This window comes from Oncorhynchus mykiss, chromosome 18 (genome assembly GCF_013265735.2).
Source record: "Oncorhynchus mykiss isolate Arlee chromosome 18, USDA_OmykA_1.1, whole genome shotgun sequence".
In the NCBI taxonomy this organism is placed as follows: Eukaryota; Metazoa; Chordata; class Actinopteri; order Salmoniformes; family Salmonidae; genus Oncorhynchus; species Oncorhynchus mykiss.
The window spans coordinates 20,113,150-20,141,070 of record NC_048582.1 but is presented as its reverse complement, the minus strand read 5'-3'; the positions used below and the strand labels follow the sequence as shown (position 1 = coordinate 20,141,070).

At 43.7% G+C, this 27,921-nt stretch overlaps 1 protein-coding gene across 1 annotated transcript; it reads left to right on the top strand.

The window, feature by feature from the left end:
* The first annotated feature begins 228 nt into the window (after positions 1–228).
* LOC110495778 (multidrug resistance-associated protein 4) lies at positions 229–27,765 on the top strand. Its single transcript, XM_021571204.2, has 30 exons — positions 229–522; positions 2,834–2,944; positions 4,526–4,646; positions 4,797–5,021; positions 5,637–5,726; positions 6,608–6,771; positions 10,320–10,445; positions 12,509–12,758; positions 13,523–13,630; positions 14,323–14,412; positions 15,811–16,002; positions 16,287–16,381; positions 16,485–16,571; positions 18,666–18,762; positions 19,005–19,214; positions 19,895–20,032; positions 20,163–20,200; positions 20,305–20,411; positions 20,558–20,704; positions 20,879–20,958; positions 21,072–21,222; positions 21,299–21,418; positions 21,567–21,677; positions 21,830–21,930; positions 22,857–23,204; positions 23,344–23,433; positions 23,559–23,731; positions 24,307–24,412; positions 25,718–25,852; positions 26,051–27,765. Exons 1-30 carry the CDS (start codon positions 449–451, stop codon positions 26,135–26,137), a joined length of 3,972 nt encoding a protein of 1,323 aa, XP_021426879.2. The 5' UTR covers positions 229–448; the 3' UTR covers positions 26,138–27,765.
* Positions 27,766–27,921: the final 156 nt, after the last annotated feature.

Sequence of the window (27,921 nt, the reverse complement as noted above, 5' to 3'; positions counted from 1 at the left end):
ACCAATTACTATACTTCCACGGCTCTGGTTTCCACTAGTTACCACAGCCACAAAATAAAAATTCATGAAAACCTAAATGTACTTTTTGATCTTCATTTAAGGTTAGACATAAGGTTAGCAGTATGGTTAAGGTTACAAACATAAGAATTAAGAAGATACATTTTAGAAATAGGCGGGGATTATGACTTTGGTAACTAGGGACGACCCTGTTTGGCGCTAGCTAGCGCGTGTCGTGCCACAGCACAATTCCGAATCGAGATCAGTGATTGGCTTTACATAGTTATCACATTTTCTATTGGCTGTCTGTCTTGTAATTTAGTACCATGTGCGTGCAACTATGTTACACAACAGAAAATAAAGTTACAGTTTTGAAGAGTGGAGGTGGCGACTTTGTCCTACCGCACACGTGGACGTTGGCTAAGCCTTTGAATAGTGCCAGCAGGGAAATATGGAACCGGTAAAAAAAGATGCGAAGACGAATCCATCGGCAACAGCTAATCTTTTCTCCCAGGTATTCTTCTGGTAAGTCAGCAACCTTCGCTGCCGGGTTATTGAAATGAAGCTGAGCTAGGCTCTACAGATAGTCGTTATAGTTATTACTGAAAGTGTTACTGTTCGGCTATTCGAAAGATCTTCAGTCAATTTTAGTTTGAGAGGTTAAACGATTAGCTGTTTAATTAAATTAGGTATAACGTGATAATGAACACGTATAACTTTAAAAAGCACTAGTCTGGTTTATTACACAAAGTGCGTTTTACCCATGAAATTCCATGGTTTCCCCCACTGTGAAATCACAATTTCCGGTTGATTCATAGTCTTGGATTATGTATGGTGCCAAATAAGATTCCAGTAATTTATGAACCAAGAATATTGTTTGCGCAAACTAGGCTATTAATCCCCACCTTGTTTGTTTCGGAGACACTCAGAGTTAAACCTCTGCGAGAAGGGAAATGATGGATGCCTCATTTTGAATTGAATGAGACAATCTGTGCCTTTATATTTACATTAAAGACGCGCTCCAGCAATTTTTGTTGACTTTTCCAGTTGAAAAACAAGACCCCACCCCACGTATAAAGACAGTAATGTACAAATGGGTAAAACAAAATGTTTTGAGCAAAATCTTTTTTTTCAGTGCAAATTAGCTCAAAAGGAGACTGGAGTAGGTATTTAAAAAAAGTTTGCTAAGGCATTTGCTGACAATTTGTACATTTTACATGCACAGTGCACACAGTTGGGTACTCAAGCATTTGCAATAAATGTTTTTTACAAAGACATGCTACCAGTATGCCTATGTCACAAATAGAGTACATCCTCTACTGCAGTGGTTCCCAAACTGGGGGCCGTGGGGGATCTGCAGTGGGGGGCTTGAAGAGGTAGTGGGAGATGAGGAATAACCAAAACTTTAAAAATAAGTTGTAGTAGTATAATGCACAAGGTGCAATTTCGAAATTGGGTAGTGCATCAGCAGTTTTCCCTCTTGTCATTGCATCTCAGTGATCATCCCTAAAGCCAACACCTCATTTGGCCGCCTTTCGTTCCAGTTCTCTGCTGCCTGTGACTGGAACGAATTGCAAAAATCGCTGAAGTTGGAGACTTTTATCTCCCTCACCAATTTCAAACATCTGCTATCTGAGCAGCTAACCGATCGCTGCAGCTGTACATAGTCTATCGGTAAATAGCCCACCCAATTTTACCTACCTCATCCCCATACTGTTTTTATTTATTTACTTTTCTGCTCTTTTGCACACCAATATCTCTACCTGTACATGACCATCTGATCATTTATCACTCCAGTGTTAATCTGCAAAATTGTAATTATTCGCCTACCTCCTCATGCCTTTTGCACACAATGTATATAGACATTTTTTTTCCTACTGTGTTATTGACTTGTTAATTGTTTACTCCATGTGTAACTCTGTGTTGTCTGTTCACACTGCTATGCTTTATCTTGGCCAGGTCGCAGTTGCAAATGAGAACTTGTTCTCAACTAGCCTACCTGGTTAAATAAAGATGAAATAAAATAAAAAATAAAAACCTTAGAGCTATTTATAACTTGTCAGAAATGTCCAGGTGATTATGAAAGTAGTGATCGGGGAAAAACGATAGCTACATAATCAGGATATTATTTTTGATATATCGTTTTGACTATCCCAACATTATTTTTGTGCTAGTTTGCTGTAGCTGTACCATATCTCCAGTATTTTTTCCCCCTTCGTATCATGTTCTCCATCTTCTTTTTAAATAGGGAGTCAATTCATTTCACCACTTTTTTATTTATTTCCATGACAGATCAAAACTCGTTTTCTCATAGCTCTCTCTTGTCCCTCTGCAGCAGACATATGGTGAGCAATATGTTTGGAACATTGAATCACAATAAAATCACAGTATAGAATCACAATGCATATCATATCGGCACGTAAGAATCAGGATAATATTATACCGTGAGGTCCCTGGTAATTCCCAGCCCTAGATGAAAGGGGAGCATGAGTAAAAAAGTTTAGGACCCACTGGTCTGCTGCAGCGTTTCCCAAACTCGGCCCTGGAGCCTCCCGGAGTGCACATTTAGTTTTTTCCCCCTATCACACAGTGATTCAAATAACTAACTCTTCATCAAGATTTTATTATTTGAATTAGCTGTGTAGTGCTAGGAAGAAAAAAACTGGAAACAAAATTGCATCCATGGGGGGCCCCAGGAACGAGTTTGGGAACCCCTAGTGCATGCATTGCCCTGCTCATCCTGAATGTAACACTACATGTATTAAACACTTCTCTTCATCTCTAGCTCTGTTCTCTTCCCCTTTTCCATATATTCTCTCTTCCCTTTTTTCATTAGCTGGCTAAATCCTTTGTTCCGCATTGGATACAAACGAAGGCTAGAGGAAGATGACATGTACAAAGTGCTTCCGGAGGATGGATCTGAAAGACTGGGAGAGGAACTACAGAGGTATGGCAAACCAATAATTTTGAACCAAGACAGAAGTGGCCTGATGAATTGTGGTTAATTAAGCCCAAACATCACCTTAAATAAAACGTAATAGCGGAATCGCCTTCAAACCAGTTGTTTATCGCCCACCTGAGGATGTTTATCCTACCACTACTATACACTAAGCATATCATGAAAGCCATATCCTTTTGGCTGTTTACCCTTTGATAGTTGCGGCATTTAACATGTCCTTGTTAATATTTTACATGCTGCCTGTCCTGTCTGCTTTCAAGGACAGTTCTAAAATGACTCAATAAAAGGAAGCATGCATACCATCCTGTAAATGAGGGAAAAAATAAACAAAGTGTTTCAGCATTTCACCAAGACATTGTGAATATTCACCTATCCAACCTGGCCTCAGGGAGATTTGTAGGATTTGGAATGTACACTTGTCTCCCTCCATTTAGTATATGTTACCTTACAAAATGTAATAACTATTGTACCACATCATACAAATTGGATGACTGACTGTATCAAGCATCTTGGAGGACGTATAGTATTATACATCTTTCTCTGGGACCGGGCTTCTTGTTGCGTTGTTAGTATTTGTGGCTAACGTTAGTGGCTAAAGCAGCAGGTTAGGAGTATTTGCTTAGCAGGTATGGAGAATTTAAGTTGAGGTTAGGGGAAGGGTTGGCTAAAATGCTACAGTTGTCCCCGACGTGACTAAAACATGCAACCTTTGAGTTGCTGGACAGACCCATGCTCCCTGACCTACTTTTGTTTCTGTCTTAAGTAACCGGACCATTATTCTATTCGCAACGTAGCGTATCATACTAAAGGGAGGTACACAAATGTAAATAACATATCCTACGTTTGTTAAATGTGGTCATGCTGATCAATCCGTTGTCTTTAACTAAACAGGGGTGTCAAACATTGCAGGGGGTCCATTTCGGCCCGCAGGTGGTTTGAGTAATATAAACTATTTTAAAATATTGTTTTTGCAGGGAAAACTACCTCGATATATTTTAAAATGACAAATCAATGTAGTTACTTCAGAACTATTTAAAGGTGTTCCATCTGGCGACACATTGGTGTGTAATTAGGACATTCAAGACTGATCTGATATTGTTTTATATTATGAACCTTCAGTGAGTTTCTTTGAGTTACACATTCATACTCTAAGATTCAGACAGAGCAATGGATGCAAGCACTGACCATCCATGAGGTCGGAATTATAGTTTTAACCATGTTTTGAAGATGTATAGTGTTTGCTTACAATGACATTGTTTAGACACAGTGGAGTAAAACAAGCTTATTTTGTGTTGTGATGGATTAAGACAGTTGAACTAAGCTCACAAATCAATGGCTATATAATCATTCATTTAAATGTAAAGAAATGGCTGTACCAATCCTAGATTGCCCCTTTAAGGGTAATTGTATCACCACATGATGCAATGCAGACTTGAACATCCAGGTACCTATAGGGATACCTTGCGTCGTCAGTCCTCGCCTCCTCAAAACTCATTGGCGAGGACGTGAGCAATCAAGTCATTGCAATTGAGATTCTCCCAAAGTAAAATGAAAGCCATCTCTCCACAGTCTTTGGGACCATGAGGTGCAGAAGGCTGCTAAAGATCTCAGGCCTCCCAAACTCACCAAAGTCCTGATCAAGTGCTACTGGAAACCCTACGCAGTGTTGGGGATCTTTACTCTTATTGAGGTATGTAGAAGAAAAAACACGACCTGTGTAAGACTTACTGGTACCCTGCTAGGGAATTAATGATATCTTAGCCATATGTTTTATATATCAAGCTGTGGATTCACCTCATATCCTTTGTATTCTCTACCTCTTCTCTTGTTCCCCCAATAGGAGGTGATTAAGGTGATCCAGCCAGTGTTCTTGGGAAAGCTGATCCAATACTTTGAGAAGTACGATCCTGATAATATGGATGCACTGTATGAGGCCTTTGGCTACGCTGCTGGTGTCTGTCTGTCCACCATGATCTTGGCTGTCACGCATCACCTTTACTTCTTCCACGTCCAGAGGACCGGCATGAAAATGCGAGTAGCCATGTGTCACATGATCTATAAGAAGGTCAGTATAAGAGACACATGCCTACAGACCTTTTTTTATTTTTTTAACTGTTTTTTTTCAAGGTTGCATCTGATGTCCTGAACTTGAACTTGGCAGACTAAAGGATGAGCCACCCTCCCTCTAGGGCACATGTCAAACTCATTCCAGAGGGCCAAGTATCTGCGGGTTTTCGCTCCACCCTTGTACTTCATTGATGAATTATGGTCACTGAATAGTAAGGAACTCCCCTCACCTGGTTGTCTAGGTCTTAATTGAAAGGAAAAACCTGCAGACACTTGGCCCTCCTTGGTTTGAGTTTGACACCCCTGCTCTAGGGCAGTATTTCCCAACCCATACGTTTCACTTTTTTAAACCTAAGCTTGCACACCTGATTCAATTAGTCAAGGGGTTGATGATTTATAGAGTAATTCAATCCGGTGTGCCAGTTTAGGGCTACATAAAAAAATGTGAAACAACTAGTGGTCCCTGAGGAGAGGGCTGGGAAACCCTGCTCTAAGGTATGACTGCCTTTCCAAACTGACATTTAGGTATTTTCGTCTTCATATTGTGACAAATTACCTGGTTATTTATTGAGTTTGCAATAATTAACGTGGTAATGTATATGTCACCCCATAGGCCCTGTGTCTCAGCAGTGTAGCGATGGGAAAAACAACCACAGGCCAAATAGTGAACCTGCTATCCAACGATGTCAACAAGTTTGATGAGGTATGAACCCTGTAATGCATTTTTTTGTTGTCAATTTGCATATTGCTGACTTAGTGTTTTAGCAACAGTAGAAAAAGCTGTTGAAAATAAACCTATACTTTTAAGACCTTTTGATCCACTGTGCAGACAGACAGACCCAATCCAATATCAGCTGTGTTACTTCAACCCTGGAAGTTGCACAAGGCTGACTGAGTTGTTAACCTGCATGGTGCCAGTCAAAGTAACACTTGAGTTTTTAAAGTACAGTACTGTGCATTTTGATAAAGGTCCGAGTCACAGGCTTCTCCGGGCACCTGGCAGACAAATGAACATTTTGACTTGTTACTCCAGTGTTTCCCAATCCTGGTCCTCCAGTACCCCCAACAGTACACCTTTTTTATTGTAACCCTGTACAAGTGCACCTGATTAAACTTGTCAACTAATCATGAAGCCCTCAATGAGTTGAATGAGGTGTGTTTGTCCAGGGCTACAATGAAACTGTGTACTGTTAGGGGTACTCAAGGACCACGGTTGGGAAACACTGCCCTACTCCACCCTGCTGTTTTATTGCATATTGTGGTCAATGATTCAAAGTCAAGGAAAGGTGCTGCTACATATTACTGTTTAGAACATGGCTGAATGGAACGTGCACAGTTGAATTCAGTGACTGTAGCATCAAACTACAGTGTAGATGAAGCAACCATGTTATAGATGTAACACAGGGGTCTAGAACACGGGTCTACAACTCATGGCTTGTGGGCCACATCAGGCCCATAAGTCACTTGTGGTGGCCTGCTGGAGGGAATTTGAGACAACTGATGTACCATAACCTCCCAAAATCCTGTTCTTTTTTAGAAACACTCACCCTATGAGTTCCAACACATGATCCCTCTTGGTTACAGGTGACTATTTTCCTGCACTTCCTGTGGGTAGGGCCTCTCCAGGCGGCGGCCGTCCTGGGGCTGCTGTGGGTGGAGATTGGCCCATCATGCCTCGCAGGCATGGCCGTCCTCGTCATCCTTATGCCAACGCAGACCATGTTTGGAAGGCTCTTCTCCAAGTTCAGGTAACACACAATGTAGATAGGAGTCTGAGCTTAAGATTTTTCAAAATACGCAGGGAGGTCAGTGAGTGCCTTTTCTTGCCCAATATGAACCCGAATGAACATAGCAATTGCTTTACAAATTGATCTTTGGCCTGCTTTTATGATGTATAATGATTATCCCTAGCATAGACCATATGAGAACATAATCCTAACCCTAGTGTTGAATTTTTTTTAATTTAACCTTTATTTAACCAGGTAAACTAGTTGAGAACAATTTCTCATTTACAACTGCGACCTGGCCAAGATAAAGCAAAGCAGTGCAACAGAAACAACAACACAGACTTACACATGGAATAAACAAGCGTACAGTCAATAACACAATAGAAAAATATGTCTATATACAGTGTGTGCAAATGAAATGAGGTGAGGCAATAAATAAACCATAGTAGCAAAGTAATTACAATTTAGCAGATTAACACGAGTGATAGATGAGCAGATTATGGTGTGTAAGTAGTGATACTAGTGTGCAAAAGAGCAGCAAAGTAAATAAAAACAATATGGGGAATGAGGTAGTCCATCTGTAAATAGCCCTATGTGCAGTGATCGGTTAGCTGCTCAGATAGCTGATGTTTAAAGTTAGTGAGGGAAATGTAAGTCTCTAGCTTCAGCGATTTTTGCAATTAATTCCAGTCACTGGCAGCAGAGAACTGGAAGGAAAGGTGGCCAAAGGAGGTGTTGGCTTTGGGGATGACCAGTGAGCTATACCTGCTGGAGCGCGTGGGTATTGTTATCGTGACCAGTGAGCTGAGATAAGGCGGAGCTTTACCAGCATAGACTTTTTTTTTCTTCATTTATCTGTTATTTTACCAGGTAAGTTGACTGAGAACACGTTCTCATTTACAGCAACAACCTGGGGAATAGTTACAGGGGAGATGAGGGGGATGAATGAGCCAATTGAAAACGGGATTATTAGGTGACCGTGATGGTTTGAGAGCCAGATTGGTAATTCAGTCAGGACACCAGGGTTAACACCCCTACTCTTACGATAAGTGCCACGGGATATTTAACGACCTCAGAGTCAGGACACCCGTTTAACGGCCCATCTGAAAGACAGCACCCTACACAGGGCAGTGGGATATTTTATTTAGACCAGAGGAAAGAGTGCCTCCTACTGGCACTCCAACACCACTTCCAGCAGCATCTGGTCTCCCATCCAGGGACTGACCAGGACCAAACCTGCTTAGCTTCAGAAGCAAGCCAGCAGTGGTATGCAGGGTGGTATGCTGCTGGCACTTATAGATGACCTGGAGCCAGATGGTCTGGCAACGAATATGTAGCGAGGGCCAGCCGACTAGAGCATACAAGTCACAGTGGTGGGTGGTAAAAGGGGCTTTGGTGACAAAACGGATTGAAAAGCATGCATTTGGTTTTACTAGCGTTTAAGAGCAGTTGGAGGCCACGGAAGGAGTGTTGTATGGCATTGAAGCTCGTTTGGAGGTTTGTTAACACCGTGTCCAAAGAAGGACCAGATGTATACAGAATGGTGTCGTCTGCGTAGAGGTGGATCGGGGAATCCCCCGCAGCAAGAGCGACATCGTTGATACATACAGAGAAAAGAGTTGGCCTGAGAATTCAACCATGTGGTACCCCCATAGACTGCCAGAGGTCTGGACAACAGGCCCTCCGATTTGACACACTGAACTCTGTCTGCGAAGTAGTTGGTGAACCAGGCGAGGCAGTCATTTGAGAAACCAAGGCTATTGAGTCTGCCGATAAGAATAAGCAGATTGACAGTCGAAAGCCTTGGCCAGGTTGAAGACGGCTGCGCAGTACTGTCTTTTATCGATGGCGGTTATGATATTGTTTAGTACCTTGAGCGTGGCTGAGGTGCACCCATGACCAGCTCGGAAACCAGATTGCACAGCGGAGAAGGTACGGTGGGATTCGAAATGGTCAGTGATTTGTTTATTAACTTGGCCTTCGAAGACTTTAGAAAGGCAGGGCAGGATGGATATAGGTCTATAACAGTTTGGGTCTGGAGTGTCTCCCCCTTGAAGATGGGGATGGCCGCGGCAGCTTTCCTATCTTTAGGGATCTCGGACGATACGAAAGAGCGGTTGAACAGACTGGTAATAGGGGTTGCAACAATGGCAGTGGATCATTTTAGAAAGAGAGGGTCCAGATTGTCTAGCCCAGCTGATTTGTACGGGTCCAGGTTTTGCAGCTCTTTCAGAACATCTGCTATCTGGATTTGGGTGAAGGAGAAGCTGGGGAGGCTCGGGCAAGTAGCTGCGGGGGGTGCGGAGCTGTTGGCCGGGGTTGGGGTAGCCAGGAGGAAAGCATGGCCAGCCGTAGAGAAATGCTTATTGAAATGTTCGATTATCATGCATTTATCAGTGGTGACCGTGTTACCTAGCCTCAGTGCAGTGGGCAGCTGGGAGGAGGTGCTCTTGTTCTCCATGGACTTTAGTGTCCCAAAACTTTTTGGAGTCAGAACTACAGGATGCACATTTCTGTTTGAAAAAGCTAGCCTTTGCTTTCCTAACTGACTGTGTGTATAGGTTCCTGATATCCCTGAAAAGTTGCATATCGCGGGGACTATTCGACGCTATTGCAGTCCACCACAGGATGTTTTTGTGCTAGTCAAGGTTAGTCAGGTCTGGAGGGAACCAAGGGCTATATCTGTTCTTAGTTCTACATTTTTCGAAAGGGGCATGCTTATTTAAGATGGTGAGGAAATTACTTTTAAAGAATGACCAGGCATCCTCGACTGACGGAATGAGGCCAATATCCTTCCAGGATACCCGGGCCAGGTCGATTAGAAAGGCCTGCTCGCAGAAGTGTTTTAGGGAGCGTTTGACAGTGATGAGGGGTGGTCGTTTGAGCGTGGACCCATAGCGGATGCAGGCAATGAGGCAGTGATCGCTGAGATCCCTTTGTAGGGCCAGTTGGTCAGGATGATATCTATGAGGGTGCCCATGTTTACGGATTTAGGGTTGTACCTGGTGGTTTCCTTGATAATTTGTGTGAGATTGAGGGTATCTAGTTTAGATTGTAGGACTGCTGGGGTGTTAAGCATATCCCAGTTTAGGTCATCTAACAGAATGAACTCTGAAGATAGATGGGGTGCAATCAATTCACACATGGTGTCCAGGGCACAGCTGGGAGCTGAGGGGGGTCTATAACAGGCGCCAACAGTGAGACTTATCTCTGGAGAGATTCATTTTTAAAGTTAGAAGCTCAAACTGTTTGGACATAGACCTGGAAAGTATGACAGAACTTTGCAAGCTATCTCTGCAGTAGATTGCAACTCCTCCCCCTTTGGCAGTTCTATCTTGATGGAAAATGTTGTAGTTGGGTAATGAAATCTCAGAATCTTTGGTGGCCTTCCTAAGCCAGGATTCATAATCATAGTAATTTCAAACCTTACTTACATTTGTATACAATCATATGTATCTTTCTATTATGCTTGGGAATACTTTGGAACAGATTTCCAAAAATAAAATTGCTGGGGGGGGGGTGAGGGTTGAGGAACCCAGACCTAATATATGACTGTCCTTTCCTTGCAGGAGTAAAACAGCAGCCTTGACAGACAATAGGATACGCACAATGAATGAAGTGGTGTCTGGAATCAGGATCATCAAAATGTATGCCTGGGAGAAGCCCTTCTCAGCACTGGTCAATGAAGTCAGAAGGTAAAAAAAAAGTATAACATTGAAGCTTTTGCACGGATCCCACTGCACAGAACAAACTCAATATTGAGATAGTGTTAGATTTGTAGATATTGTTACTGTAATAAGGCTTAACAAGTGCTATTGTCCAAAGCCCATTACAGATTGTGAAATGTGTTATTTCAAGAATTCTGTTATCACCCATGATTCATTTCAGCTGGTTGTTCTGTTAGGATTGCTGACGCGAGTGAAAGTCCCACGGTGTGTTTTAACCAAAGACCTTTCTCTTCTTGTAATTTTTCTGTCTTGACGAATCGACACCAACAATAGCTTCTTATGATGATGTAACAATGTTTATTAAGGAAACTGTCAAACACACTAACTACATTGTCTCTTCTGAGGGTTTGTCCAGACATTTTAGATAATCTTATCTAGTACTTTGTGCCAAAGTAACACTTACACAAATGTATAAGTTATACAAACATACAGATGTCAGTAAAATCAACTAAAATCCTAGTAATTACCACCCAAGCCTAATAAAAAGGGAAATACCCACGGTATGATTTTTCAATACTTGTATTTAGTTATTTCACTCAGTGGCCAATCTACTACTGGGTCAGACCCCTTTTCCAGAACAGTCTGATTTCTTCAGAGATTGGAAACTTTGCCCAATTAGTATCAAAAGACTTAACGTGTGCCAGGAACACATTCCCCACACCATTTCAACATTGCCACCAGCCTGTACCGTTGACACCAGGCAGGATGGGGCAATGGACGCATGCTGTTTACACCAAATCCTTTCTCTACCATTGGACCAGGCAATGTTTTTCCACTCCTCAATGATCTAGTGTTGGTGATAGTGTGCCCATTGGAGCCACTTCTTTTTTTTAAGCTGATAGGAGTGGAACCCCAGTGTGGTCGTCTGCTGCAATAACCCATCTGTGTCAAGGACCGACAAGTTCTGCGTTCCGAGATGCCGTTCTGCACACCGCTGTTGTACTGCACCGTTATTTGCCTGTTTGTGGCCCCCTGTTAGCGTGCAAGATTCTTACCATTCTCATTCAGCCTCATCAACTAGCTGTTTTCGCTCACAGGACTACCGCGGACTGGATGTTTTTTTGACAGTCGCACCATTCTCGGTAACCCTAGTCACTGCGGTTTCTGAGATACTGGAATCGGCCCGCCTGGCACCGACGTTCATACCACACTCAGTCTCTTGGGTCACTTGCTTTGCCCATTCTAACGTTCAATCGAACAGCAACTGGATGCCAGTCTGCCTGCTTTATATAGCAAGCCATGGCCACGTGAATTACTGTCTGTAGAAGCTAACCATTTTTGTGAACGGGGTGGTGTACCTAATTAAACTGGACACTGAGTGCAGTCATCCTGCAGTCGTCTTGTGCACTAGGTTAATAGATAAAGCAGATTGTGTTCTTCATTTCGCCTGTTTTGTTTTTTTTCATTATGAAGCACTTCCCCAAAGCAGCTGATTGAGCCAATCATGGTATTGTTACGACCCTGGGTTTATAAGCGCGGAAATCGACCCTGCCACATTAGCATGCTTTTGCGGCACAGTCGAGAGCGCGCCGGACCTCGGGCTCGAAGGTCGAGAGTTCGAGACCTGCTCCCTGCTGTTTGTTTACAAAGAGCACACAGAGTTAACGGTGAAGTTCAAGTTACACTTGAAATTCACAACTGTTTGCCAGCTAAATATCTTATAGCTAGCTATACGTTTAACTTTTAATTCGCTCCAACTCAGGGATCCAGCTATGTATTTGGTTTGCTAACTTGCTAGCTAAGTGGCTAGCCTGCAAGATCAAGCTTCTTGGTTACAGCAGACGATAAATCTCCTCCTGGATCAAGAACCCTGCTGTCTAATATTTGTTTTGTGCGTGCAACAAACCATTTAAGATAGTTGTACAGCTTTATGAGCAGGGGTGTCTGTCCTTGCAATTTGTTTATGTTGAATTGCACTTGTTAACAATTAGCAAGCGTCCGCTATGGGAATACGATAGTACTCTGTGGTGCACATCGGCTTTCTGGGTTTGTTTTTGTTACGGAATGCCTCTCTCATCCCCCCTCCCCAGGAAAGAGATCTCCAAGATCATGTCGAGCTCCTACCTGCGAGGCCTCAACATGGCCTCCTTCTTTGCGGCCAGTAAGATCATAGTCTTCATCACCTTCACCATCTACGTCCTCCTGGGGAACACCATCTCAGCCAGCCGGGTGTTTGTGACCGTGTCTTTGTACAGTGCCGTCCGCCTCACCGTCACCCTCTTCTTCCCCTCGGCCGTAGAGAAACTGTCTGAGACGCGCATCAGCGTCCGTAGGATCAAGGTATTACAATACATGTGAACTTCTTAAATGGTTGCATTCTCCGAAGGAGTTTTAGTGTTTATTTGTGCTATCATATGGTAATGTTTTCCTGGGAAGCACACGGTATCTGTATAGTTAATCCAAGGTAGAGATGCTATGACACATCGTCCCTTAAAAATAATCTGTGTGAAATGCAGATCTAAGCGCTGCTGCGGATATGAATCCCATTCTTGCCCAGTTGCTCTGGTTATTGTGCATTTACTTAATACATATCTGTCAACAGAGATAATGCATAATCTCTTGATGTGTGAACCATGCAATACCAGAGCTCTCCTGAAGTTGTGCAAGGCTCGTCTTCTGCACGTGTTGGCTTCCGACAGTGCAGGTGTCGTCTCTGCGCTGGGTTCCTTTTTAGTTAATTTTAGATGAGCTGTCCTGACAGTTGCCTGGATGCCAATGTGAAACACAAGGCCCAGCTCTGGCTGATCCCCTAAGACTCATTATGCAATCATGTCACATTATCATGCTTTATGATCAGTGACTGTAAAATCATCATGGGACTTATCTGAGCCACAGCCAGGCTTTTAATTTACTGTATGTCATCTGATTGTTCAAAGCCAGGGACGTAACAGGCATCATTGCAGTCAAGATCCTCAAGTTGTTGAATGTGTCATCTCGATCCAACACGATTGTAAACAAAATCTCGATGTGGCAGTTTTGTTAACATACGGAGACATGGCTGTATATCACTGTTGAACTCTTGATGAACTATTGTTTCCACTCAGACTTTTCTCCTGTTGGATGAGATTGTGAAAAGCAACCATGGATTTCTCCAGGAGGAGAAGCAAGAGCCCTCTGTGGAAATCCAGGACCTGATTTGCTACTGGGACAAGGTGAATGTTCAACTACTGCCACCCAGACTCCTAGATACACTTACAGTACTGTTTACTGCTATCACAAACACCTTTATTACAGCTTGATGCTGCGTGTGTGTGTGTGTGTGTGTGTGTGTGTGTGTACAGTGAGCTCAAAGCATTGAGACAGAGACAATTGTATTGTTTTTGCTCTCTAATCCAGCACTTTGGATTTGAAATGATACAATGACGGACATTAAAGTGCAGACTGTCAGCTTTCATTTCAGGGTATTTTCATCCATATCGGGTGAACCGCTTAGAAATTACAGCACTTTTTGTTCATAGTCCTCCCATTTTAGGGGACCAAAAGTGTTTAGAAACAAATTCACTTGTGTATTAAACTTGTGAGTCTACAAACATTTTGGATGCATTTGCTGTTTGTTTTGGTTGTTTAAGATTATTTTGTGCCCAATAGAAATGAATGGTAAATAATGTAACTTATTGTGAATAGAATATGTTTCTAAACACTTCCACATTAATGTGGATGCTACCATGATTATGGATAGTCCTGAATGATTTGTGAGAAAGGTAGCTCATACCCCCCCAAGACATGCTAACCTCTCTCCATTACAATAACAAGGCAGGTTAGCATTTGTATATTTATGCATTTTGGTGCTCACTCTTTTATAATAAAGTATAACCTGAAATGACCCCTCTCTCGCTCTGTACAGAGTCAGGACGCCCCGTCTCTCCAGAACCTGTCACTCACAGTAAAGTCAGAGCAGCTCGTCGCCGTCATTGGTCCTGTGGGGGCTGGAAAGGTCAGAGGTCATGTTTCTTAGCTTGGTGTGGCAGCTTATTGCATCACTGTATGAGGACCGCCAACGTAGCGGGGAAGTAAGCCAACTGGAATATTTATTTAGCTACAGTGTGAATCAGATACCGGTGTGGCGAAATCTGCACGGAGCCTTCACCGTGCACTGCCACTTTAAGAGCGCATGAGCAGTAAGGAAGGAGAAAATAAAGAGAGCTCGTTCAGCTCTTTGGGGAGGGGCTCTTTGGTGGCGCGACAGTTTGATTGTGTGTGCTGTGCTGCAGAAGTTTTGTTTGTTTTCAGCGTGTGTAGTTTATAGAGTGTTTAACTCAATCATCGGTGTAATTGCTCTAGGTCGTGGTTGTTTTCGTTTGGGACCGCGCCCGTTATGGATCGCATGGATTAGTAGCAACATTGTTGCGAAGCTTTAACATACAAACCATCGGACAGTCAGACAGTACACCTGCACGCCTGAAGACCACAGCTAAGATCTCTCTTGTTCTCTTTCTATTTTTCTCTTCCCTCTATCGTTCCAGTGCTTTACCATGCAACAGACTCTCTATTTTTCCAATGCACTTCCCATTGAAGTTCATTAGAGCTGGACTATTATTGCCCTGCCAGAAGTATTTGGACATTTCAGTTAAAAGGGAGGTTGCTTGCAAATTGTGTATTGTTATGTGAACTGTATTGAGATGTACTAATGACATGTGGCCGAGAAGACTGGACATTTTTAAGGCCTTTGTTGTGTCGATGAACACCCCCCACATTCATACCCTCTGCACTCATCCACTAGAAAATAATACAGATTATTGCAAATCCTATGTTGATGACTGGGTTCATTCTTGTATGAAGTTGCGTTGAATTGCTCTGCCATTATTAGTATTAGTATTATTGTATGAGGTATTCTTGTTGGTTACCCCTGTGCTGTGATGTGGGTTTTATATGGTGTGTATTCTTTTTTCTCTCCACTGGCTATCTGGTAAACAGGCTACCCTCTAGGCAGTCTCTTCTGCTGATGTGTTTGGGTCTGGTAGTGGTTCTCTCTATTCTACTCTTTTCCTTTCGGCATGGTTAATACCTGCCTGGCGCCCGAACAAAAGCTTTCTTTACCCCTCTCTAATAAATACCGCTACACCGGTTTTGCAGGATGTGTAAACATTGAGGTTTTCTCCTCTTACTGTGACATAGTGCCTGCCTTTGTGTACACTTGAGTGTACAAAGCATTATGAATTCCTGCTCTTTCCATGACAGACTGGCCAGGTGAATTCAGGTCAATGCTATGATGCCTTATTGATGTCACTTGTTAAATCCAACTCCATATTGGGAAGGTGTTCCTAATGTTTTGTACACTCAGTGTATGTTCTTCTTATCAAGCTCGCCTGTTCCCCCTTCACATTTCCCACAGTCCTCTCTGCTCAGCTCCATCCTGGGGGAGCTGCCTCACGACAAGGGGGTGTTGAAGGTCAAAGGTCAGCTGACCTACGCCTCCCAGCAGCCCTGGGTGTTCCCTGGAACCATCCGCAGCAACATCCTGTTTGGCAAAGAGCTCCATCCTCAGAAGTATGAGAAGGTCCTGAGAGCCTGCGCCCTCAAGAGGGTAAGACGCACTGAATGGAGCTCTCATTATATTTAATGCTGGGAGACTGCTAAATGCAAGGATTGGTGAAGCTCCATTGTGAAAGTTGGATCTCTTGAACTTTTGACTGCAAAGAGCACCAACACCTTGGGCTCTAGGTGGTACGCCTTTCATCAGAGCTGCCAACACTCATACATGAACACATACAAGCTCTGTCCCCTCTGCCCTACTGAACACAATGTGAGATTCTGATGGTTGTGGGTCCTGTTAACCCCTGTCGTCTCTGTTGTCCCTTCTGTGTTCAGGACATGGAGCTGCTGCCAGACGGGGACCTGACATTGATAGGGGACAGAGGAGCAACCCTCAGTGGGGGACAGAAAGCTAGAGTGAACCTGGCCCGGTAAGACCACAGCTCCACTTCATACCAGAGTAGAAATGAGTTGAGGTACATTCTATAGATGAATATCCTCCAGTCTCGATCTGAAAGCTTTGTTGTGTCTCAGGGCTGTGTACCAGGATGCTGATATCTACCTGCTGGACGACCCTCTAAGTGCTGTGGATGCTGAGGTCGGGAGACACCTGTTTGAACAGTGAGTGAACCACTATTTCAGCTAAACACGTTTTTTTATTTTTTACAACTGAATAGAGTGATGCAATACAATAATACACTGATAGGACTTTGCTCTCAATGCACTGTCTCAACATGACTGTAAAACAGCAAAACAATAGAAAACACAACTGACTGGGCACACACGGGTTGTTTCCACGTCATTTCAATGAAGTGACGTTGAACCAATGTTGAATTGATGTCTGTGCGAGCTCATTCACTTTTGCAGCAGCAGGACTCTCCTTGTCCTTTATAAGGGGTCACGGGGATTGCCACAGGGTAGCTCACCAAGTCTAAACATTGTCTAAGCAAGGAAATGACCTCATTGATCATGAGCAAAGTGTTCCTCTCTTACTGAAGTATGTAATACAGTGGATTAACTACTGACTTACTGAAGCATAAACTGGAATATGTACGGTACTTCCACTTTTGTTCTGGGGCGTTATGAAGCACTCTGTTCCTGCTCCTGTCCCCCAGTCCTTTGTTGACTTTTATCTGGCAGAGTAGCGGAAAGCCTGGAGTGCTCTATTCCTACCTCCCTGAGGTCTCCAGCAAAGCAGCCCTAGCCTCTGGAAGGCAGGAAAAGGAGTGGTGCTGCTGCCACTCTCAGGCACACAATGGCAACAGGGCCCTACTCTACCTCTTCCTGTCACATGACATGGTCCCCTGAAAGTGTTCATAATGGAACCAGCAGGGCAGTGATGAGCAGTGGGCTGCACGTTTACTGTGCAGGGCTCACTTTTACAGAAAGCTATAACGCTATTGAAACGTGTTCTAACCGTTGAAAGAGCAAATCTGTGTTTTTGGTGTGGATGTTGTCACAGACCCACCAAAATGCACGCATTTTGCGTACCAACAATGCAATTCTGTCCGTGTACACAGGCACGAGATCCCGGTTAAAAGTATGCAGAAATGAATAGAGCCTGAATTGTATTTTATTTAATTTTTCATAAAAAATAAATCCACTGAGTAAATCTAACGTCCTGATTCTCGAGCTGCAACACAGCTGCAATACATCATTATTCGACGTAGCCCCTCCTGTTTGTTGTGAAGCTGAGTTTGCCAACTGTCAGCTGTACGTAAACACATGGACAAATCCCTTTTCGACTCCCTGTGTTGTGGAAAGGTAAACACATTGTTTCAAGCTAACGTTAAGCGAACATAAGATGGACATTCTGTGGGCTCTGAAGTGCCAGCAGTTCACTCGCATTTGTTAGTGAAAGAAATGAAATGCAAATACGAAAAATAACTGGTCTCATTTGTGCGAGTGATACATTTAATTAGTTGTATTTTTATTTTTTTACCCCCTTTTTCTCCCCAATTTCATGGTATCCAATTGTTAGTAATTACTATCTTGTCTCATCGCTACAAGTCCCGTACGGGCTCAGCCATGCGTCCTCCGAAACACAACCCAACCAAGCCGCACTGCTTCTTAACACAGCGCGCCTCCAACCCGGAAGCCAGCTGCACCAATATGTCTTGGGAAACACTGTGGTTAGCGCGCACTGCGCCCGGCCCGCCACAGGAGTCGCTGGTGCGCGATGAGACAAGGATATCCCTACCGGCCAAACCCTCCCTAACCCGGACGACGAATAGAGTCTCTGGTGGCACAGCTAGCGCTGCGATACAGTGCCCTAGACCACTGCGCCACCCGGGAGGCCCTATTAGTTGTATTTTCACGCAACCTCATAGACTAACTGTAATTATGATCCACGCCACAAAAAAAATTCAAGTATAATCAAAAATTAACATCTTGGCATTAAATGGAGTCGGGAGTTTAGAAAACTAGCGAACAGCTTTCAGATTCCCTTTGCGGTTGCCTACTTCCACGCTTATAAATCAGTTTGAGGTCTCTGTTGATGTGTTCATTTTGTTTAAAAAAAATGTTTTTGCTTTTAGTGTTGATTAGGATCCGTGTCTGAAAAGCCAATACTTGTGAGCTGGCCCTAGTGATTGTCACCTATCAAACAGGGCCAATCTCCAATTTGCCCACATGAGTCTGGTACTCTGAAAAGTTGGGACAGGGTTGGCAGGTCTGCTGTCATCTCAGACTGTCTCCATGTGTTTGTATGTCCAGGTGTATTTGTGGTATTCTGAAGAATAAGCCCCGCATCCTGGTCACCCACCAGTTGCAGTACCTCCAAGCAGCCAACCAGATCCTCGTCCTCAAGGAGGTGTGTTCCTGGCAGGGTTTAACATTCTACACATGCTTTAAGACTGCATAGGAGCACACATGCACTACCCTGTGCTTAAGTTAATGCAGGACCTGCACTGCAAGCAGGGGGAGATGTGTTTCCATGGGTTATACTGTAAACACATGTAGGAACACCTCTATAATTGCACACAGACAAGACTTATACATTACATACAAACTCCAAATGTTTGGTGGGGTGTGACTTTCGTGAGTCTGTTTCAGGGTCACATGGTGGCAAGGGGGACGTACAGCGAACTCCAGCGCTCTGGGGTCGACTTCACCTCCCTCCTGAAGAGGGAAGAGGAGGGGCCACAAGCCCCAGGGGCGGAGACTGAAAGCCGCTCGCCACGCAGCCGCACCCTCTCGCAGAATTCCGTGGTCTCCCACACCTCCTCCATACGTTCTGTTAAAGATGGAACTGATCAGCTTCCGGTGGGTCCCGCCCACTTCCAGTCCTTTGATACAGTCGCCAGGAGCATTTTCACTCTGTGTCCCTGATGATATTTTGTAGCAAAGCAGTGAGTGAAGAAAAAGTTACCTGTGTTTGCTCTTTTTGTCCACAAGAAGGCGTACAAACCTTTAGTAGAAGTTTGCCAGACACAGCAAATTCCATCATACGTAATATCTCAGACAGCACTGACATGATTTTGACAACACTTGGGTGAATGATGTCTTGCCATAGAGATTCGGCATTTACACAATTACACTGATTTGGCCCAAGGCAGTATCTATAATAATAGACCGAAATTATTTAGTCACAGGCTATAACTCAATTTTCCCGAGGGAGGGGGGGCGCACTGCATCATTCGTGGGGGACAAAGTGTTTACTGTTGCCTTGTAATTTTAGTAGAAGCTATGCAAGCCACAGCAAAGTACATGTTGTACTTTCCTTAAGAAAAAAGTTCATTTGTATCTTGACATGCTCAGATTCCCCAGCACAGGGGTAGTGTAAGTTCTCAACGTCCCTCCTGCTTGAACCTCTACAGAGTTTCTCCTACACAGAGTGCGCAGAATGACTCACTTAACATTATGTTGCACAGATGTCATTTTATTTGCAGTGGCTTTAATGAATAGCCCCATTAAATCCTATGATGTTTGTGTGTGTAATGCAGGCAGAGCCTGTCCAGACAATAGTCGAGGAGAGCCGCTCAGAGGGGACCATCGGCGTCGGCCTCTATGTCAAGTACCTGAAGGCAGGCGCCAACATCCTGGTGTTGATAGGAGTTGTATTACTTCAGTTCCTAGCTCAGGTAATGACATCATAACCCCAGTACAACTACATGGTCAAAAACAGCAATAGCAGTGCGTGCGGAAGAAACTCAATCTGATGACGACTTCAATAAATGATATAGGTCTACTAACATATGTTTTTGTGTGCAGGCAGCATATATTCTACAGGACTGGTGGCTGGCATATTGGTAAGATGTTTTAATTTCACTGTTCATTTCCAGTCATGCAACTATCATGTTACCCTTTTAACATGCTGTGTTGGGACTGGCTCTGTCTCCTCTGTGATTGACAGGGCAGGAGAGCAGGAGAAGCTCAACGTTAACGGCACTGTGACCGTCCCAAATGGTGTCAACGTCACTGAAGAGCTGAGCCTGGATTTCTACCTCGGCATTTACGCAGGTGAGACACCGTGGAAACCCTACTCTGGAAATTGTTTTGCTTCTCCTAGAATAGTGTCACGCAGGCTCTTTCTTCCTCCATAACCTTTGTGTGTCTGTCTGTGTTACAAAATGTAACATCCTAAAATGGGAAATCTGTGTTTTCAGGTTTGACTGGAGCAACTCTCATCTTTGGCTTTGCCAGGAGTCTGATGATGTTCAATGTGCTGGTGAAAGCTGCTCAGTCTCTGCACAACCGCATGTTCAACTCTATCCTCCGGACACCTGTACGCTTCTTTGACATCAACCCAATTGGTGAGCCATAAGCCATGCACAAACTGGAACATATAGGGAAAGAGATTTTCTGTTGCCACAGTTTTGTGTTGAGAGATGCTGCATTTGTGTTTACTTGAGGCCAGACATAATATATCTGTAGACAAAGAAAGAAAAGGCTTTAAATTCCTGGTGTTGTCTCCTCTTGTGTCCCAGGAAGAGTCCTCAACCGCTTCTCTAAGGACATCGGCCAACTGGACGCGGCCTTACCTTGGACCTTTGTGGACTTCATTCAGGTGAGCCACGACACATTTTGGCCCTGCATCTTCACAAGGTATTTACTATTCGATCACCAGTTAACCTGTTCCCTCTCCTCTGGTTATGTCTTTGGGGCTGTTTTCCTGAGTAGATATTCCTGCAGATCATCGGTGTGATCGCTGTAGCGGCCTCCGTCATCCCCTGGATCCTCATCCCATTGGTTCCTCTTGTCATCGTCTTTCTGTTCCTGAGACGCTACTTCCTGCAGACGTCACGAGATGTGAAGCGCCTGGAATCCACCAGTGAGTGCCAGTGGCTTTTTAAAAACTTTTTGTGTGTGTGTGTGTGTGCTGACAGTAATCATGTGTCTCTCTGCAGCTCGGAGTCCAGTCTTTTCCCACCTGTCCTCGTCCCTCCAAGGTCTGTGGACGATCCGGGCCTTCAGAGCCGAGGAGAGATTCCAGAACACCTTTGACACTTATCAGGATCTGCACTCAGGTGGCTCTCCTTTCAATGCTGCCTTACTTCCATTTTGTTTGTACAAGTACATTGGGTAGAATGTATACGTGTTCTTAAATATAATTCTCAAACAGTCTCCGCTCTGTTCTATAGGAATAAAACTGAATCAGTGTCTCTCGTTTCTCAGAATCCTGGTTCCTGTTCCTGGTCACCTCTCGCTGGTTTGCCGTCCGCCTGGATGGCATGTGCGCTGTCTTCGTCACCATCACCGCCTTCGGCTGCCTTCTGCTCCGAGACCGTACGAGACAACGGCACACAGAGCCAACACAATTACAGTTAGCTGAAAGAGGCTATGAAAACTACAACTTGTTTCCAGACCTAGAATAGAAATGATTGATTGAGCATTGGGTCTAACTAGTGTCCTGTTTGTTTCTCTTCTGGCCTTGTTAGAGGTGGAGGCTGGATCTGTAGGCCTGGCGTTGTCCTACGCTGTGACTCTCATGGGGATGTTCCAGTGGGGGGTGCGGCAGAGTGCTGAGGTGGAGAACATGGTGAGACAACCAGATATGTAGAGGAACACCTGTATTTACAATCAAACCCTTCCTCAGAGATGCTACATGCTTTACAAACTCACCAGAGAACTTAGTCTGTAAATATGTTGATTGAGATGTGTAACCCAGTTCTCAGAACTATTAGTGGTGACTCTGAAACTGCCTCCTGGTCTATTTGGCCTTTCATCTTGTTCATGCTGGTATTTGTGCCAGGATGGAATGTTCGTCCATAACAGCTCTTTCAAGAATCCAGCCTGAGGGTTTTCTGAAGCTTCTTAATGCCGCTCTCTATTGTGCTTTTAGTTTCACGTTTTAACGTACTGCACAAGTACAGTGGAATGCCTTTCTTGCAAGCTCTAAACCCAACAATGCAGTAATCAATGTAGTATTAAAAATAACAGAACAAAAACATGAGATATAGAAATAAGAACATGAGAAGTCAGTAAGCTATATTCGGGGTCAGTCAGTTCCAGTACCATATTTACAATGTGCAGGTGTACTGGCGTGATAGGGGTGGGGTGACTAGGCATCAGGATGTATGATAAACAGGGTAGCAGTAGCTAATATGACGATTGTATGTGTGGGTGTGTGCAAATGGAGTGTGTAGAGTCCTGTGAGTGAGCATAGAGACTAAATTAATACAAGGGTAACAAATAGTCCATGTAGCCATTTTGTTAATTATTAGAAGTATTATGGCTTGTGGATAGAAGCTGTTCAGGAGCTTGTTGCTGTCAGACTTCATCCACTGGTACCGCTTACTGTGCAGAAGCAGACAGAACAGTCTATGGCTTGTGTGGCTGGAATCTGGGCCTTCCTTCCTGGATGGTAGTGAGCTCACCCCCAATGATGTACTGGGCTGCTTAGAGAAGCCATGCTAGTACAAAAGCCAGGGCTGTTTGACATGGTGCTTTATTCATTGTCCTCAGATGACGTCAGTGGAAAGGGTGGTGGAGTACACAGAGCTGGAGAGTGAAGCACCCTGGGAAACCCAGAAGCGTCCTCCCCCTGAGTGGCCAAGCCAAGGCCTCATCACCTTTGACCGGGTCAGCTTCTCCTACAGCTCAGACGGACCTGTCGTCCTGAAGGACATGAAGGCCATGTTCAGGCCCAAAGAGAAGGTTGGCATCGTGGGCAGGACGGGTGCAGGGAAAAGCTCCCTTGTATCGGCGCTCTTCCGCCTGGCAGAGCCAGAGGGCAGGATCTACATCGATGGAGTTCTGACCTCCGAGATCGGCCTTCATGACCTGCGCCAGAAGATGTCCATCATACCTCAGGTACGTACTGTTGGTGGGTCTTCTGTGGCTGTTCTGTCCCTTAGTCCTTCTGAATGTAGTAAAGGAAAAACTTCTAGTTCAGATATGGCTCTGTTAGAGTTTAATACATGTTTCTGCTTGTGGCCCCTCTGTTCTGCAGGACCCAGTGCTTTTCACAGGCACTATGAGGAAGAACCTGGACCCTTTCAGCCAGCACACAGACGAGGACCTGTGGAATGCTCTCCAAGAGGTACTGCTCCTCAGACTCCTATTGATGCAGATACAGTTTCGAGATATACTCACACACATTTACATACAGGTTAATGGGCTTTTGGTGGCATCAGGGTTTTACTCCAGTAACTGTTTCCTCTCCAGGTCCAGCTGAAGTCTGTGGTGGAGGAGCTGCCCAATAAGATGGAGACGGTTCTGGCTGAGTCGGGCTCCAACTTCAGTGTGGGTCAGAGGCAGCTGGTCTGTCTGGCCCGAGCCGTCCTGAGGAAGAACCGCATCCTCATCATCGACGAGGCCACGGCCAACGTGGACCCCAGGTAAAGAGCTTCCTCTCTCTCACACACGTTGCCATGGAGGACCTCCCGTCTGTCCTTTAGAGCTGAGCAGCTGACATGCTTTAATGCTGCGTTCATAGCCAAGTGGGAAGGTGGTATTTACCACTTATGACTGGGAAAAATCCACTTGAAGGCCCCTCCAACTGGTAATTGCTAGTGGGGAAATTTGTCTATCGTTCCTGAGCTCTGACTTTTCTCACATGCTGACCTCTGACATCCCCTAGTAAGGAAATTCTCAATAACAGCAGTATTTTTGGCAGTTAAATGAAACAGTAAAACCATACTTTAATAAATAAATAAAAAGCAACTTACTAATATGGTTTTCGAACACTCATTTGTTTACAGGCATGATGGCTGTAATTTTAGTTTGATGCAGCCTATGGTCAATTAGCCACTCGTCTTTTCTCAATTAGTTGACTGCATCCAGCTGGTAATTACCAACTTCCCACTTGGTTATGAATGCAACATGACTGGGAGTTATAAAGTAGTAGAGGAAAGTGAGCGTTTCTTCCTCCCAGCTGAGTGTGTCCTCGTCTGTCTGTCCTGGCTCTCTGTAGAACAGACGAGTTGATCCAGAAGACAATACGAGACAAATTCAGGGAGTGCACCGTGCTCACCATCGCCCACCGCCTCAACACCATCATAGACAGCGACCGCATTCTGGTGAGAGCGCTCCACAGTTACACAATGATCACCCAACTGGGTACCTGTCTACTCTACAGTATTTTTTGTTTTATATACAGTACCGTTCAAAAGTTTGGGGGTCATTTAGAAATTGTTGAAAGAAAAGCAACAAAAAAAATTTCCATCAAATTGATCAGAAATACAGTGTAGACATTGTTAATGTTGTAAATGTCTTTTGTAGCGGGAAACGGAAGATTTTTTTCAATGGAAAATCTACGTAGGCTTAATACAACAGAATATACAACAGCGTGTATTACTCTGTTCACAGAACAGCGCAAACTGGCTCTAACCAGAATAGAAAGAGGAGTGGGAGGTCCCGGTGCACAACAGAGCAAGAGGACCAGTACATTAGTGTCTAGTTTGAGAAACAGACCCCTCACAAGGCCTCAACTGGCAGCTTTATTAAATAGTACCCACAAAACACCAGTCTCAACGTCAACAGTGAAGAGGCGACTCCGGCATGTTGTAAATAAAAAGCCATATCTCAGACTGGCCAATAAAAATAAAATATTAAGATGGGCTAAAGAACACACACGGGACAGAGGAACTCTGCCTAGAAGCACAGTGGAGGACTTGTGAGGTGTCTGTTTCTCAAACTAGACACTCTAATGTACTTGTACTCTCGCTCAGTTGTACATCGGGGCCTCCCACTCTTTCTATTCTGGTTAGAGCCAGGTTGGGCTGTTCTGTGAAAGTAGACACAACTTTGTATGAGATCTTAAGTTTTTTGGCAATTTCTCGCATGGATTAGCCTTCATTTCTCAGAACAAGAATAGTCTGAGTTTCAGAAGAAAGTGTTTGTTTGTTTCTGGCCATTTTGAGCCTGTAATCAAACCCACAAATGCTGATGCTCCAGATACTCATCTAGTCTAAAGAAGGCCAGTTTTATTGCTTCTTTAATCAGAACAGCTTTCAGCTGTGCTAACATAATTGCAAAATGTTTTTTTTAATGATCAATTAACCTTTTAAAATGATAAACTTGGATTAGCTAACACAACATGCCATTGGAACACAGGAGTGATGGTTGCTGAAAATGGGCATCTGTACACCTACGTAGATATTCCATTAAAAATCAGCCGTTTCCAGCTACAATAGTCATTTACAACATTTAAATGTCTGCTCAAATTTATGATATTTTAATGGACAAAAACAAGGACATTTCTAAGTGACCCCAAACCTTTTTGAACGTTTGTGTGTGTGTCCCCCAAGGGCTTGTCAGGTCCTTTTTGTATCCCTAATGATACACCATAGATTACTTACTATATAACTTGACTCTGTTCCCAGGTTCTAGACGCGGGTCAGATCCACGCATACGACGAGCCCCACACCCTACTTCAGAACCACGATGGTATCTTCTTCAAGATGGTCCAGCAGACAGGCAGGCAGGAGGCCGTTGCCCTCCTGCAGTCAGCTAAACAGGTAAGTAGCACACTGACTCAACAGAGCATTTCTACTTTACTCTCCCACTCTGTTCTCTGCCAGTGAAATAGCTTAGAAATGTTCAAAGTGACATGCTACCACACAGATGTGTGGGAGTTGTGTTCTTGTGCGTCCACCACATACCTCTGGTGTTTCGGGTTGGCATCCACTAACACTGGTTGTCTCATCTTGATTCAGGCATACAATAGCCGGAGTCGTCCCAGTACGACCAACGGCGGGGTCGGCGCAGACGGTAACTTGGTCATCTTTGAGACGGCCCTGTAAGAACCTAGAGGAGGCTTTGACTATTGTTTAAAGCCTGGAGTACTGCTCCTCGGAGTTGGCTGGCACTGCAGTCCCATGGCATTCTACAGAGATCAACAGTGCCTTATCACCCAGCAAACACTACATGTTGGAAACTCCATTTGGACAGGAATTGCAACGGTTTGGTCCAGTTGGGGCTGAGTTGAGTTAAATCCACTTATGCAGTTGTAGGGAATTTTTTTTCCCCAAGCTAAAAAAAAAGTTGGGAAAGTACGTGGTGGGATAACACTAAATGTTAACTGTCGCTTATTTTTTTATTTTATTTATCATTATATGAACATGCAGTAACCAATCAATCGATTTAAAGTAATAATCATTGAGACCCATGACAATTGATTGTATAATCGTGACTTGACTGATATTTGAGACAGACTTGCGTATACAATTTACAAGGGCCAACATTTGAGGACTCTTTCCTTAGATTCATATGTGGCCAATTAATATCCGATTTGAAAGTAAATACTACGTAATGTGGTTTAGTGCTTTCATTTTTTGCAGCAGTTTTATTTTAATAATTTCTATATAAATCATATTTATTATAAATGTAATTTGTATTCAAAGTAAAAACATAAGTTATTTAGCCATACCAAAGCAATCTCATATAAAGTGTAATTTTTTTGTTGTTGCATACCAGTGATGTAAACATTTTTTTTTAAAGACAACTTATTGCACCAGCAGCTCCAAATATATTTACTGTATCTGCTGTAGTCACTGCATCAATGTACCAAATAGGGTTTGTGAATGTCTTCTGAAACTCAATACTCAGGTAGTTTGAATATGAATCCCACTAAATATTTAGTCAAAAGGGCAATTTCTCAGGCAACAATGTTGCAAATACTGTCTGGGAGTGGCCTGAGTGGGAGGGGAAAACTGACAATTGGCTTATTGGCAGAGAGGTTTGGAACACTCTTTCTTATTGGTCTATTAACTAATTTACCGCATGGTGATGTCACCATGGAAGGCCAAAACTCGATCCCAAAATTGCCTGAAATTTCAGGCTGTCTTTTCAAACAGCTCTTACACTACAAGGGCATCATCATTTTCATAATTTCATAGTATTACTCCAATAGTGTGGAGAAGTATATGAAACACAGGAAAATCATGTTTGACTGCACTGGGTTAAGAAATGGTTAGTCATGTAGATTAGAAATGTGATTAGTGAGGAATGTTGGGTAAGGTTGAAAAACAAGTTGCGCGCCGGATTCAAACTGGCAACCTAACCTAGGAAAATCACGTTTGGCTGCACTGGGACTTGAAATGGTGTATACGGGAGCTTTTCTAGCTTGTAATTGACTGTGCCTTTTTATATTCAGCATTGATCCTCATCGTCAGGTCTTGTCAGATGAGTTTACATGAATGCATATCACTTCTATTTCTGAGAGTGATTTTAAAGGCTAGATTCAATCTGTAGCGCAGAAGCTCCCCAGTATAGTATGATTGAAATGTAAAGGTCATTTCTGATTAAGCTGATGTGGTGTTTACATTGAATAGAGTCCCCACGCACGCTGGAAAATTGAAAGGCAATTGCGCTATAGTGTGGAACTAACGCCATACGGATTAAATAAAGCCCTTAATCAATTTGTTTTATACAATTTTTAAAATCGGCTCATTTCACTATTGCAACTGTTGACATGTTTGTAAGGAAAGTCACAGGACTGATGAATGTGGTTTTCCTTATTAGATGTTGTTCTGTCAAGGGTGGAAACAAAGGTGATTATTTAAGTTCAGGAATAAGAGTTGAGTTA